Raw genomic sequence first — 13,035 nt, forward strand, 5'->3', positions numbered from 1 at the left:
GGGCCCAATTGGAACATGAAGTAAGAATCATAAAAAAATCATAATAAACCCATCTTGCCCTTTTGCTTGTGTCAACCTATTGTCAATGTCGACCTATTACCTGTAGACCAAAAGTGGGTAACCCATTGACTACCGACTTAATTACGGCCATACTACCTAGTAGTGAGTAAAGTCTGCCTAGCATAAACCAAGCGCATCGGCTGCAGCTGCTCAGCCGCACCCATCTCTGATGCCACGCCCCTACAGATGCAGACACGCCCCCCCTGATCAGAGATGCTGGTGAGTAGGACTAGCTCACATGCTTTACAGAAGCCTCCACAGGGTATGAGTCATATGGTCAACACAATGAATGTTGACATACATTAGGTCAACCACTTAAGGTCAACAGGGTTTAGGTTGACTTATGAAATAAGTTGAAATGGCTAGGTTCGACACAATCATTAGGAGAAGTCGTCAGTCAAATGGTTGACATGAGTTTTTCACGCTTATTTCCAAAATGTCAACATAAGTTGACATGGATGCCGTATCAGTGCCCCCTCGCATGGCTCACCACACTCGCCATGCTTCGGGCACGGTGCCTCACTACCCTCAGCCAGTGGCGGATTCAGGGGGGGGGGGGCACCCGGGCACATGCCCCCCCTGTCATTTATTTTGTAGATGAGGACCAGAGCTTTCCAACGAGCCCAGCCCCGTGTCTCTAGCCCCCCCCGCCCCCCCCGGGAACCGGAGATATCGCCTGGCGAAGCTGTAACATTTTTTCCCCATATGATAAAAAATATGGGACCCGTCAATTCCGACCCCCACCCGGTTCCGACGGCTGCCAGTTCCCCCCCTGTCATCACAGGAGCTTGTGGTTGAAGTCATTCAATTCCAAATCGCTGGGCCTTCAATATGATAGATATAGCATGTAAATCGATTTTTTTATTTTTGAAATGTAATTTCATGGCTGATCATGTTCTTTGAGGGCAGATTACTCTGGAACCAAACGTTCCAGTTTCACTGGACCAAAATCATTCAAAGCCCGATCAAAAGTTCTTCAATATGATACTTGTCTCATGTAAATGGGTCAGTTAGTTCCGATTCCAAAGATATAGCCGGTTAAATGAGATAACTGGTTAAAGGGGGGGAGGGGTGGTTTTCTCTCCCCCTCACACCAGAAAATGCAGGGACTAGGCTGGTATAAAAGGGGCCAACCTGGGAACGCATTTTCTGGTGTGAAATGGGTATTATTTCAAATAGCTGGGACCTGCAATGCTCGGAATACAGCCAGGCTCTGCCACTGTCAGTGGCTATCACTTCTGCCTGGCGGCAGCTGTCCCCCATTTACCACGAGCATGTATTCCCAGTTGGCACTGAGCATGTAATCCCACATGGCAACGAGCATGGAACCTCTGGCAATGAGCATGGTACCCTTGGCAATGAGCATGTAGATAAGCAGCACTTGTATGTAGCATAAGTTTTAATAGGCATTATGGTGTTTGGCATAATACATAATGGACATCATGCCGTGTAACTTAACGTGCAATGGACATTATGGTGTAAATGTTTAATGCTTTGGTGGACAATGTCCCTGTTTATGAAGCGTATTGTGAATTTAGTCTTAATCTGTGTGGCATTATGTGAATTCTGGCTCAATCCATGTGGCATTATGTGAATTTTGTCTCAATCCGTGTGGCATTATGTGAATTTTGTCTCAATCCGTGTGGCATTATGTGAATTTTGGCTCAATCCGTGTGGCATTATGTGAATTTTGGCTCAATCCGTGTGGCATTATGTGAATTTTGGCTCAATCCGTGTGGCATTATGTGAATTTTAGCTCAATCCATGTGGCATTATGTGAATTTTGGCTCAATCCATGTGGCATTATGTGAATTTTGGCTCAATCCATTTGGCATTATGTGAATTTTGGCTCAATCCATTTGGCATTATGTGAAATTTGGCTCAATCCATGTGGCATTATTTGAATTTTGGCATTATTTGAATTTTGGCTCAATCCGTGTGGCATTGTTTGAATTTTGGCTCATTCCATTTGGCATCATGTGTAAGGGGCAAGTATAATGGTGTCTAGTATTTTGTTGCATAATGGGTAGAAGTTGTATATGGTGTTGTACACTACACTCAAGGACATGCCCCCTGTTGAGTGGCCACACCCCCTTTTCCAGAGCGCGCCTTCGGCGCGTGCACAACTACATCCTTCACTTTTGTTGCCATGGTGGGCCTGCGTACTTTAAATGCCAGGGCCTATTTTTAACCCCATTGCCACCCTCTCTCTGCCGCTCTCTTAGCATGTACACTGGCACCACTAACACTGGCCCTCCCCCACCTAAACCCTCTTTTATCATGGTGCCCCCCCTGTCATTTTATCCTGGATCCGGCCCCTGCCCTCAGCACACTGTTATATTCTCCCTTCACACCCTAGGGCAGTGTTTTTCAACCACTGTGCCGTGGCACACAAGTGTGCCTTGAGCTGTTCTCAAGTGTGCCCCCAGATTTAGAGATGCCCAAACCAGTTTACATCCACCACCAGTTCAACTGTTATTTACTGGTCTCTTCTTTTCTTGTAAAGGGCCAATGTATTTTATTTTTGTTACCTGTGGGGACCAATGTGATTGTTTTTTATATGTGGTCCAATAGGATTAGTTTTTTCCTGTGGGGGCCAATGTGTTTCGCCCTGTGGGGATCTCATGGTGTGCCTTGGCAATTTCAAAATCTTATTTAGTGTGCCGCAAGGTAAAAAGGTTTAAAAATCACTGCCCTAGGGGATGGTAGGGTGTGAAATATCACCTGTCGGCAAAAGTCGGCTCAACATTTTTTTTAAACTCATGTTGACATTGACCTATTTCATGTGTTGACCGTAGCACTGTATGTCGACCTGCATAGTGTTGTCCGAGCAACCGTATCCCCCTCCACATTGCAGCAACAGAACCAGCTACAGGAAGTGATGCGAGTCACATGACATGGAAGGCGGAAAATGCATAGTGTGTATGTGGGAGGTACTGTATAATACTGACCTGCGCTGTAGTGGGGTCCTGCGTGGAAATGTATATATCAAACTCATTGTCCTCTCCCTTTGGTACGACGAGAACAGAATTGGTCTCCAGATAGAACTGCTCCTGTCCTCCAATGTGAACTTCCCCTGGAGAAAGTCAGAACACAGCTTGTTATAATCCCTGATGTCCTAAAAGTTGTAACCGCAACAACAACCGTCACTTGTAGCTTCCATCCTCTTAGAGATCCGGCCTCTCCTGACCCCCTCCGTCTCCTTCCCTTACCCCTTCTGTCACTAAAACCTCCACAACATTCATCATCTTAACTTGAGAGTTCCAAGTTATTCAGTCACACTGTCCTTTATTACATTTTCAAGATGCTGACATACCTGGGATTTAAACCCATCACCCGTGGCATTGCAGTCGGACTATTTAAAGCCAACCTAATGCTTCATAAAAAAATTATCAGCATTGTAGCAGAGCAGATCTATGTAGTGCGTGACTGCCACGGATTGAATGGGCAGCTGCATACTACAAAGATCTGCTCAATTGCTACGCTGATTATTTTGTGACAACGCAACACAGAGACCCCAAGTCATACATTTTAGTATGAAGCATAAGAGTCTGCTTTTCAGCTGTTACAAATTCAATATAAGGCTATGCAGCATGACCTCTGATCATGTCATGCTGTGCAGAGCCACACACCAGAAACAGCCGGGCAGCGCCAGAGGGTGCTCAGACACTGCCTAGCATGAGACTGTGGGGCAGATGTATTAAGCCTGGTGAAGAGATAAAGTGGAAGGAGATAACGCACCAGCCAATCAGATCCCAACTGTCATATTTCAAACACAGCTGATTGGCTGGTGCGTTAACTCCTTCCACTTTATCTCCAGTTTATCGCTTCTCCAGGCTTAATACATCTGCCCCTGTGCACGTGGAAACTCCAATTCTGGGATTGAACGCCCCGCACTTTTAGGGCCAATTCCCTGGATCCTGCTGCTCCTGGGATTAACCACCCTACAGCCACAGTCCTGGGAAGGATTGTCCTCTTTTTAGCCGCAGCCCAGGTGTACCACCGATACTTTGTGTGACAGGTAAGTGCAGCCTGTTATATGGTACTCACCTTCAATGACCTGATCGGCCTTTTTAAAAGAGTCCTCTACGTTCCCATGTATGATTTGTTTGGAGGGTTCAAAGAAGGAGTTGTATTTGATGGCATCCTAAAAATGAATAATTCTGGGTCTATTATCTTAGACAAAATACTAAAGATACTGAAATAGAGAATAAAGAAAGATTCGGCATCTGCCCACTTGACACGTAATACGCCCCACAATCAGTATACAGTATACATACTGCGTCTTTGCGCACCTTTCTGTGACTACAATGTAGTCTCCTCTTGGGAGCACCACCAACATTATTATCTACGAATAAGGATCAGGGACGAAGTTGTAAGTTGGTTAATACATAATGTATCACGTCTATGTAAAGTCCTGTATAGAATCCCCCCCTCCCTCCTACCTGCCATACACTAACCTGAACACTAGGTGGTGATGTAACAGTATAGATGTAGTCACGCACCTTTCTATCATTACACACAATCCCGTACCACTAAGTGCCATCATTGGGCCGTTAATGATTTGCGCTCCTGTGGATCGTTAACGATGTCATAATTGCAGGTCAATGTTGGCCATATCATCAACAACTGCATGTTCAAGCAGGGGACAGGGTGACATCACTAAATGGTATCATTAACGATATCTAGATTGAAATAACATGGCTGAAAATTAAGTAACACAATCAGGTGTAGCCATCTTGCTTCCTGGCAGAACACCTTCGCTGCTCATAAAGCAGGTACTCCCAGTATTACAGCACAGTACCTCCACAGTGAGGATAAGCGGCTTCAGGTCCTCATAGTCTATCTTCACTGTGGTCACTGCTCTTCTAGCATGTTCCGGAGTGTCAGCGACAATCGCACAGATTATTTCTCCCACACACACTACCTGCAAAATAAGAGCACAATATAATTATAATGATACTATTACAGAGTTGTACAGTTCGGTTCTCCAGGAATCCAACACCACCTTGAAGTCTGAACAAAAACTCGGTCTGGATCTCCTGAGGAGCCCAGATCCAAATCAAGTCCCGGTTCAGATTTTCCTGGTGTTTGGAATTTGGATTGTAAATTTGAGCTTTGGGATTTCGGGTTACAAAATAAAAATGACATGATTTTGCCTGTTTTTATCAATGATTGTCTTTTTGTATTGGTTTTAAACTGAAGCAAAAAAAATGTAAGGGTGGTTTTGACAAATTTTGCTAATTTAATTAAAGCCACATCCAAAACACGGATTTTCGTGCATACCTCAACTTCCAATTGGAGCACGCCAGAACCTCCTACAATGGTCTCAGGGTGGAAAGAAGCGAGATAGAGGCATACTGCATCACAATCTGCATTTTCTATGTATACAATATTTTCATTTAAAATTCACATGGGGGGGGGGGGGGGTGTTTAAATGTTTGGAGATCACGGGGCGATATTCAAATGGTGATTTTTCTTTTCACGCATTTGACACCCATTAAGGTTGGGTTTAGGCGCACAAAGTGCCTAAACCCGACCAAACTAATGGGCGCAACATGAAATGTCACGTTTGGGTACCCAAACAGGTGAGACCTCTCTTTTTTAGCGAGCTGAAACATTTGAATACCGGGTATCGGGACGGGGGCCCAACAACTGAACCCCCAATGGAATTAGCGATGTGCTATAAATCTGTTGTCCGACATTAGACATTAACAATGTAAATACAATAGGCATAGCCTAATTATCTATCTCTGGGCTTCAATACATACAATGTGTTTTACCCCTCACCTTCTCCTCCGAAAACAGGGGACCCTGTCCGGAGATGTCGTTCACGCCAGGAACATCCTTTGCCCTTATGACATCCACCACGCCAGGCAGCTTGAGAGCAGCGGAGGCATCTATGGACCTACAGAGAAGAGAGTGAGGACACTGCCCCCAGACATCCACATACTGAGCTATGGAGGAATATGCATTAGGCTCTGGCAATGGAAGCATTGGGAAACTGCATTAGTGCATGGGGGCATTAAACCGCTACGTGTGTAAATGGAGAACCTACGTGCTGGAGGCGAGCAGCAATAACGAAAATGTATTATTATATGTTTTGCTTTGTACTCTATTTTTACATTGACCCCCCTTTCCCCCAAGGTCTGTCCAGCACCCCCTTCTCCCTTTATACTTTCTCCCTGGGAAACCTCTATACTTTCTCCCTGGGAAACCTCATCAGCTTCTTCAGTCTCCAATACATCTCTCTCACACCTGTCATTTCCACCTGAGCAGTTATCTGTTGGATCAGGTCCTCTCACCCCTTGATGTTCCTCATCCACGCTGTCATCATCTCCCAGATCAGCTACTGTAACCTCTTCCTATCTGACCTATTCTGTTCTCAACTTCTGCAATCCGACATCCTGGCTCCCTTTCCCAATCAGAGCCCAGTTCCCAGGCCTCATTCTCACATGTCACTTCTCATTTCTGTCCATACCCTGTCCCATCCCTTACTCTATCCCACCTCCTCTCCCAATAGCCTCCAACACTCCTCCCAAATAGAATTACTGCTTGACCTTGTAACATCGGTAACAATCGGGTCTCTCCCAGCAACCGCCATCGTGACGCTTTGCACATGTGCAGATGGATGAGGCACTAAGAGTATATGTTTGTACATACTGTATGTGTTTAGTATCAGCACCATGTGTGGCAGGATGTCCTGCAAGAGGTTGGTACATCCCATCCTTGGAGAGACACGTGGAAGGAGATAAAGTACCGGTCAAACAGCTCCTAACGGTCATGTTACAGGTTTTTAAAAAATGACAGGAGCTGGTTGGTTGTGACTTTGGTGCAGATTTATTACACCTGGTGAAGAGATAAAATTGTTGGCGATAACTCAGCAGTCAATCAGCTCTTAAACTGTCATGTTACAGGATGGTTTTTAAAATAACAGTTGCTGATTGGCTGGTGAGTTATCACCGGCCACTTTATCACTTCACCAGGCATAAGAAATCTGCCCCATTATCTCCATCCACTTTACCACTCTCCAAGGCTTAGTACATAGACCAATGCATCATATCTCCCAATCTCCCATTTGTAGTCTCTGAAGCTGGTGACTTGCTAAAAAGAGGGGCATGGCCTATGGGAAGGGGGCGTGGCCTTACAGGGATCCTGCATCTGCAGGCCACGCCCTCATTGTTTGTCACTATGGGGGAATGGCCAGCGCTGTTAAATGGCCATGCTCCCAGCCCCTCTGCATCTCTGAATAGATGCTGTGCACAGCGTCTATTCCCGGAACGCAGGGGGGATTCCCATCTGCCCCCCACCGTGGGACACTGCTGGCCTCAGATGGGACTGTCCCCCAAAAGGGAGGTATGATGTATCTTCTATAATTAACTGGCCACATCTGGAGCTGGCATTGCCATTTTACTTACAGAATCTTTGCGTGGGCTTTTGTGCTGGTGACAAATGCTATGAAGAGTTCCTGGTCCTCGTGTGGCATGTCATCTACGTATTTGGCTTCCCCAGTGGCTTGCTTGATGCCGGAGAGGTGAACGATTGGACGTCTGACAGGATCTTTAGCAGGCTGGTTACTATTAACCTCCTGTGGAAAATCAGGAACACCGGTCATGAAACAGTTAAACAAATTACAAGCTCATTTTTTATTACTGCGAATCATAAGTGCTCTTATTGGCCACAGAACTCCTTGGCGACACCTGCTGGCATGGGGTGGCACAGCATGCCCACTTGCATGAGAGCCTTTAGGCAGATGGCCATGTAATTCTTTTCTTTTCACCATTAGGACTTTTTTTTTTTTTGGTAACTTGTGAGGGAGGATGGGACAATGGTCAGTATAGTGTGGTAATGGGGGGGGGGGGGGGGGGGGGGAGGGTGGTGCTGCTTTGGCAGTCGGGAGGCCCCAACAGAATGGGATCATTGATGTGATGGGGGCGACCAATATTGTTGTGCCTAGGGGGGTGGTTTAATACCTAAAATTTGCCCCTGCCCACAAAACCCTAATATACTGTAGGAATAATTCATGAACACCGCACTGTCCTCTTCTGAGGTGAATCTGTGACCAACCAATCAGAAGCAAGCATTGGCAATAATCACCATGGTCACCGAGTGCATTTGCCCCAGCCCTCTGGTGGTCACAAATGATACAGCATGCTGAGCAAAAGGGCGTCCATCCTGACTACTACCACAGCTCCCCGACACCTTCCCTCTGCCCTGGGCTCCTCTATGGGATATGTGAATGCACACTATTCTCACAAATGGGCTGTGCAGAGCTTTAAGAGGTTTTGGCTCTCTGTGCTGCACTTACAGAGCAATATCGCATTCCAGCTGAACATGGCAATAGAATAGGTGGATCTACAACGATGGTTTACATTGCTATTGGGCAAACAATTGATGTTTTCACCATTAATTTCACTGGAGTGGCTCTGAGTGGGAGGCACGACTAAGTGAGCCAATTAGGGTAGGAGGGCGGGGCTATGCAGGCCGCATGACTACCCAGCTCCTGTGAAAAAGAAAAACAAGGAGAACACTGTCAGGCTCTCTGCTACCAATTATTAAACCATTAAGTAAAGTTATAGGAGGTGGGCTATCGATGGGGGTTCTGGGTAGTTCCCAATTATGTCACATAAGGACACCATAGAGAAGAACAAGTATTGGTGGTCACTGATGTTTTATGATGCTCACAGCAATGTTCTGGTGTATTACAAGCAGTGATACGTTCCTTTCAGACTGGAAACAGTGAAAACTGCATTCAAACAACTCCATTCCAACAACAAGACAACCAAAATGATCTGTGCCCTGGGGTGTAAGAGAGCCTAGCTTCACCCCTGCCCACTGGTAACGCCACTTGGTCTACTATGATGCAGCCAACCCCACCACAATTTGGAATCTCCCAATGCTGGGGGGGGTTATGCTGATAACAAATTTAAAGTAAAGAAATATGATATCACAAAATTAACCCTTGAGAAAACACAAAAACCTTACCTGGAAAATCTGTAATGTTTTTGGAAATCTAGTCTCAAATTCCCGGATGGCGCTGAGATATTCTGGGGCCTTGATAGAAGCTGTCACCTAGAAACATTACAAAGTAGTTTAGCCAAATGTGTCATGCCTGGAGTGTTGCGGTACACGTGGTAATTCATTGGCAATGTAAGTGCTAGAGTTCCAAAAGACGTACGTTTCGGAGGCCGATAAGCAGAGTCTGTCCGCTGGGAGGAGCAGGGCAGACTGATGGGGGGTGTAGGTCAGGCATACAAGTAAAGCCCGCCTTATTTATAGTAAATTGTGCCAAGCTATGGGTACATGGAAAATAGAGCAACCTTCCCAAAAACCTCCACATTCCCGCTAAAGTGGGTGATCCATTGGCTAGACAATGCTATTCCCTACTGCATGCTCCTTGCCTTCTTCATAAATGTACTGTCACGGAATGCGCAGATGAGGGCCAATCAGGAAGTTAACTACTCCTACCAAAGATAAACCTTCAGTCTTTATACAGCACAGTCAGTGGCATAACTATTGTAAGGCAGCCCCAGCAGCCGCTTGGGGGAGCAAGCAGCAGCGGGGGTCTGTGTGGATACCAGAACCCGCCCGATGCACCAACATGCTGCTGCCTGCCGCTGCCCACTGACTGAGCACTGGAGTGCGGGTGCGGCCATGGCAGAGATAACAAATCCCCCCACTGATTCAATTGACTGTACACAGAGCCAGCTATTGGCTACTGTGTACAGGATGGGCGTGCTGGGGCGGCCTGGGATGCGTCGGAGCCAAGGGAAGCAGCAGTGTCTGCTGGTCTCTCTTCTGCTTCAGCTTCTCCATTATGCGTGTGATGTCATTAAGTCACATGCTGGGGAAACACGCTGGAGCGGAGCCTGGGGGGTGGGGGCACAAACTTTTTGGCAGGGGGACCTAAATTTATAGTTACACCACTGAGCACAGTAACCTGCATTGTAATGTCTGCAGTAAACTGCACTTTTCCACTTACGCGCTGCATGCGATGCTGTTACTGCGGGTGTTATGCCCACAACTCACCTCGTGGCACTAGCTTCTGCTCGCACCTCAGAAGGGTATAAGCAATAATCCTATAGTCCTGGGTGCAATTGAATAGCTCTGGACACTGGTTCCTGGAGCTATATCCGTGAGTTTATCATCACTGCGTTACATACATCTGCACATACTGTATGATACTTACAGGCTTATTTAGACTCTGCAGGACCTGCAGGTAGAATTTGAAGAGAAAACTGATGACCAGAGACCTCCTGTATTCCACCTTTCCCTTGGGAGCAGAGGCTGGGAGAGAGATCTCGCTTAGGACGTGTCTGCAGGCTTCCCCCAGCATCTCATCATCCCAGTGCCTGCCGGGAGAAGACACACAGGGCTAATCCTGAAAGCCAAACCATGCATGCGTCCCAAATGTTCCCCCCCCCCCCCCCCCTAGTCGCAGGAGCGATTTTCTAAGCACACACGCATGCGTGCAGAAGCATATTGAAAATGCATTGGGCGTTCTTTGCTGTGGCTATGCAGATGCATGGAGATGGTCTCGGACACATCACTTAGTGGCTGCGTACACAGGCCCTTAATTGCTTGCATTGGAGGTAACACTGACATAGAACCTGCACTTAGCATGGGGACAGTGGCGGATTCAGGGGGGGGGGCACCTGGGCACGTGCCCCCCCTGTCATTTATTTTGTAGCTGAGGACCAGGGCTTTCCAACGAGCCCAGCCCCGTGTCTCTAGCCCCCCGGGAACCGGAGATATCGCCTGGCAAACCTGTAACGTTTTTTCCCCATAGGATAATATGGGACCCGTCAATTCCGACCCCCACCCGGTTCCGACGGCTGCCAGTTCCCGCCCTGGCATCACAGAAGCTTGTGGTTGATTTTATTCAATTCCAAATCGCTGGGCCTTCAATATGATATCAGGCTGGTCCAAATCGGTCAATCGCTTCCAGAAATATTGCGTGTAAACCGATTTTTTTATTTTTGAAATGTAATTTCATAGCTGTTCATGTTCTTTGAGGGCAGATTACTCTGGAACCAAACGTTCCAGTTTCACTGGACCAAAATCATTCAAAGCCCGATCAAACATTCTTCAATATAATACTTGTCTCATGTAAATGGGTCAGTTGGTTCCGAAGATATAGCCGGTTAAATGAGATAACTGGTTAAAGGGGGGAGGGGTGGTTTTCTCTCCCCCTCACACCAGAAAATGCAGGGACTCGGCTGGTGTAAAAGGGGCCAACCTGGGAATGCATTTTCTGGTGTGAAAGGGGTATTATTTCAAATAGCCGGGACCTGCAGTACTCTGAATACAGCCAGGCTCTGACACTGTCAGTGGCTATCACTTCTGCCTGGCAGCGGCTGTCCCCCATTTACCACGAGCATGTATTCCCCCTTGGCAATGAGCATGTAATCCCACATGGCAACGAGCATGGAACCTCTGGCAATGAGCATGTAGAGAAGCAGCACTTATGTAGCATAATTTTTAATAGGCATTATGGTGTTTGGCATAACACATAATGGACATAATGGCGTGTAACTTAACGTGTAATGGACATTATGGTGTAAATGTTTAATGCGAGCCTTTGGTGGATAATGTCCCTGTTTATGAAGTGTATTGTGAATTTTGGCTTAATCTGTGTGGCATTATGTGAATTCTGGCTCAATCCATGTGGCATTATGTGAATTTTGTCTCAATCCGTGTGGCATTATGTGAATTTTGGCTCAATCCATGTGGCATTATGTGAATTTTGGCTCAATCCATGTGGCATTATGTGAATTTTTTCACAATCCGTGTGGCATTATGTGAATTTTGGCTCAATCCGTGTGGCATTATGTGAATTTTGGCTCAATCCGTGTGGCATTATGTGATTTTTTTCCCAATCCGTGTGGCATTATGTGAATTTTGGCTCAATCCGTGTGGCATTATGTGAATTTTGGCTCAATCCTTATGGCATTTTATGCATTTGGCTCAATCCGTGTGGCATTATGTGAATTTTGACATAATCCATTTTGCATTATGTGAATTTTGGCTCAATCCGTGTGTGTTATTATGTAAATTTTGGCTCAATCCATGTGGCATTATGTGCATTTTGACACAATCCATGTGGCATTATTTGAATTTTGGCTCAATCCATGTGGCATTATGTCAAGTTTGGCTCATTCCATTTGGCATCATGTGTAAGGGGCAAGTATAATGGGATCTAGTATTTTGTTGCATAATGTGTAGAAGTTGTATATGGTGTTGACACGCCCCCTGTGGAGTGGCCACACACCCTTTTCCGAAGCGCGCCTTTGGAGCGCGCACAACTACATCCTTCACTTTTGTCGCCATGGTGGGCCTGCGTACTTTAAATGCCAGGGCCTATTTTTAATTCCATTCCCACCCTCTCCTGCCACTCTCTTAGCATGTACACTGGCACCACTAACACCGCCCCTCCCCCACCCAAACCCTTTTTTATCATGGTGCCCCCCCTGTCATTTTATCCTGGATCCGCCCCTGCATGGGGATACTGCAAGATCTGATGGTGCAACCAATGGTTATGTCTGAAGACGCACCACCATGATTACAGCGCCTGAGGACACTGATCGGTCAGTCCTTGGATATTGGGACACATGGCTGTAACCAGGCATTCCTGCAATAAAATTCTACTCCTTTTTCATCGCTGCCGTACACAAGTTAATGGACAGGAAGTTTGTGGGTGGTAACCGGCCCTTCCCTGGGAGTGTCAGGGAAAATGCAGGCGTGGCCAGGAGGTTTAGTCATGATCCGGTCCCGACCAGCCTATTTCTATCGCAGCCCCCCCCCCCAAGTAAGTCCTGGGCTACACACAGACTGCACACACTGGGGAATCATTACATGGTGAGCTGCTGTTATCTGGTAGTGTCAGGGAATATGCAGGCGTGGCCAGGTGTTTATGGGGAAGTCATGTGACGTCAGCTCCGCCCCCGATCCAACTGTTTCTATCGCACCCGCAGA

General features: G+C 46.6%; 1 protein-coding gene across 1 annotated transcript in view; it reads right to left on the bottom strand.

Annotated features, from left to right (window-relative positions):
* The window catches only part of LOC146020848 (aldehyde oxidase 1-like), a 98,304-nt gene that overhangs the window by 24,542 nt on the left and 60,727 nt on the right, over positions 1 to 13,035 (bottom strand). The window contains exons 15-21 of the mRNA XM_083154367.1: positions 10,250 to 10,412; positions 9,046 to 9,132; positions 7,479 to 7,648; positions 5,851 to 5,968; positions 4,865 to 4,987; positions 4,111 to 4,207; positions 3,012 to 3,136 (exon numbers count right to left, since the gene is read on the bottom strand). Coding sequence (XP_083010493.1) covers positions 3,012 to 3,136; positions 4,111 to 4,207; positions 4,865 to 4,987; positions 5,851 to 5,968; positions 7,479 to 7,648; positions 9,046 to 9,132; positions 10,250 to 10,412 — 883 coding nt within the window. The remainder of the gene's footprint in view (positions 1 to 3,011; positions 3,137 to 4,110; positions 4,208 to 4,864; positions 4,988 to 5,850; positions 5,969 to 7,478; positions 7,649 to 9,045; positions 9,133 to 10,249; positions 10,413 to 13,035) is intronic.

Source organism: Crinia signifera, chromosome 7 (assembly GCF_055691185.1).
Source record: "Crinia signifera chromosome 7, ASM5569118v1, whole genome shotgun sequence".
In the NCBI taxonomy this organism is placed as follows: Eukaryota; Metazoa; Chordata; class Amphibia; order Anura; family Myobatrachidae; genus Crinia; species Crinia signifera.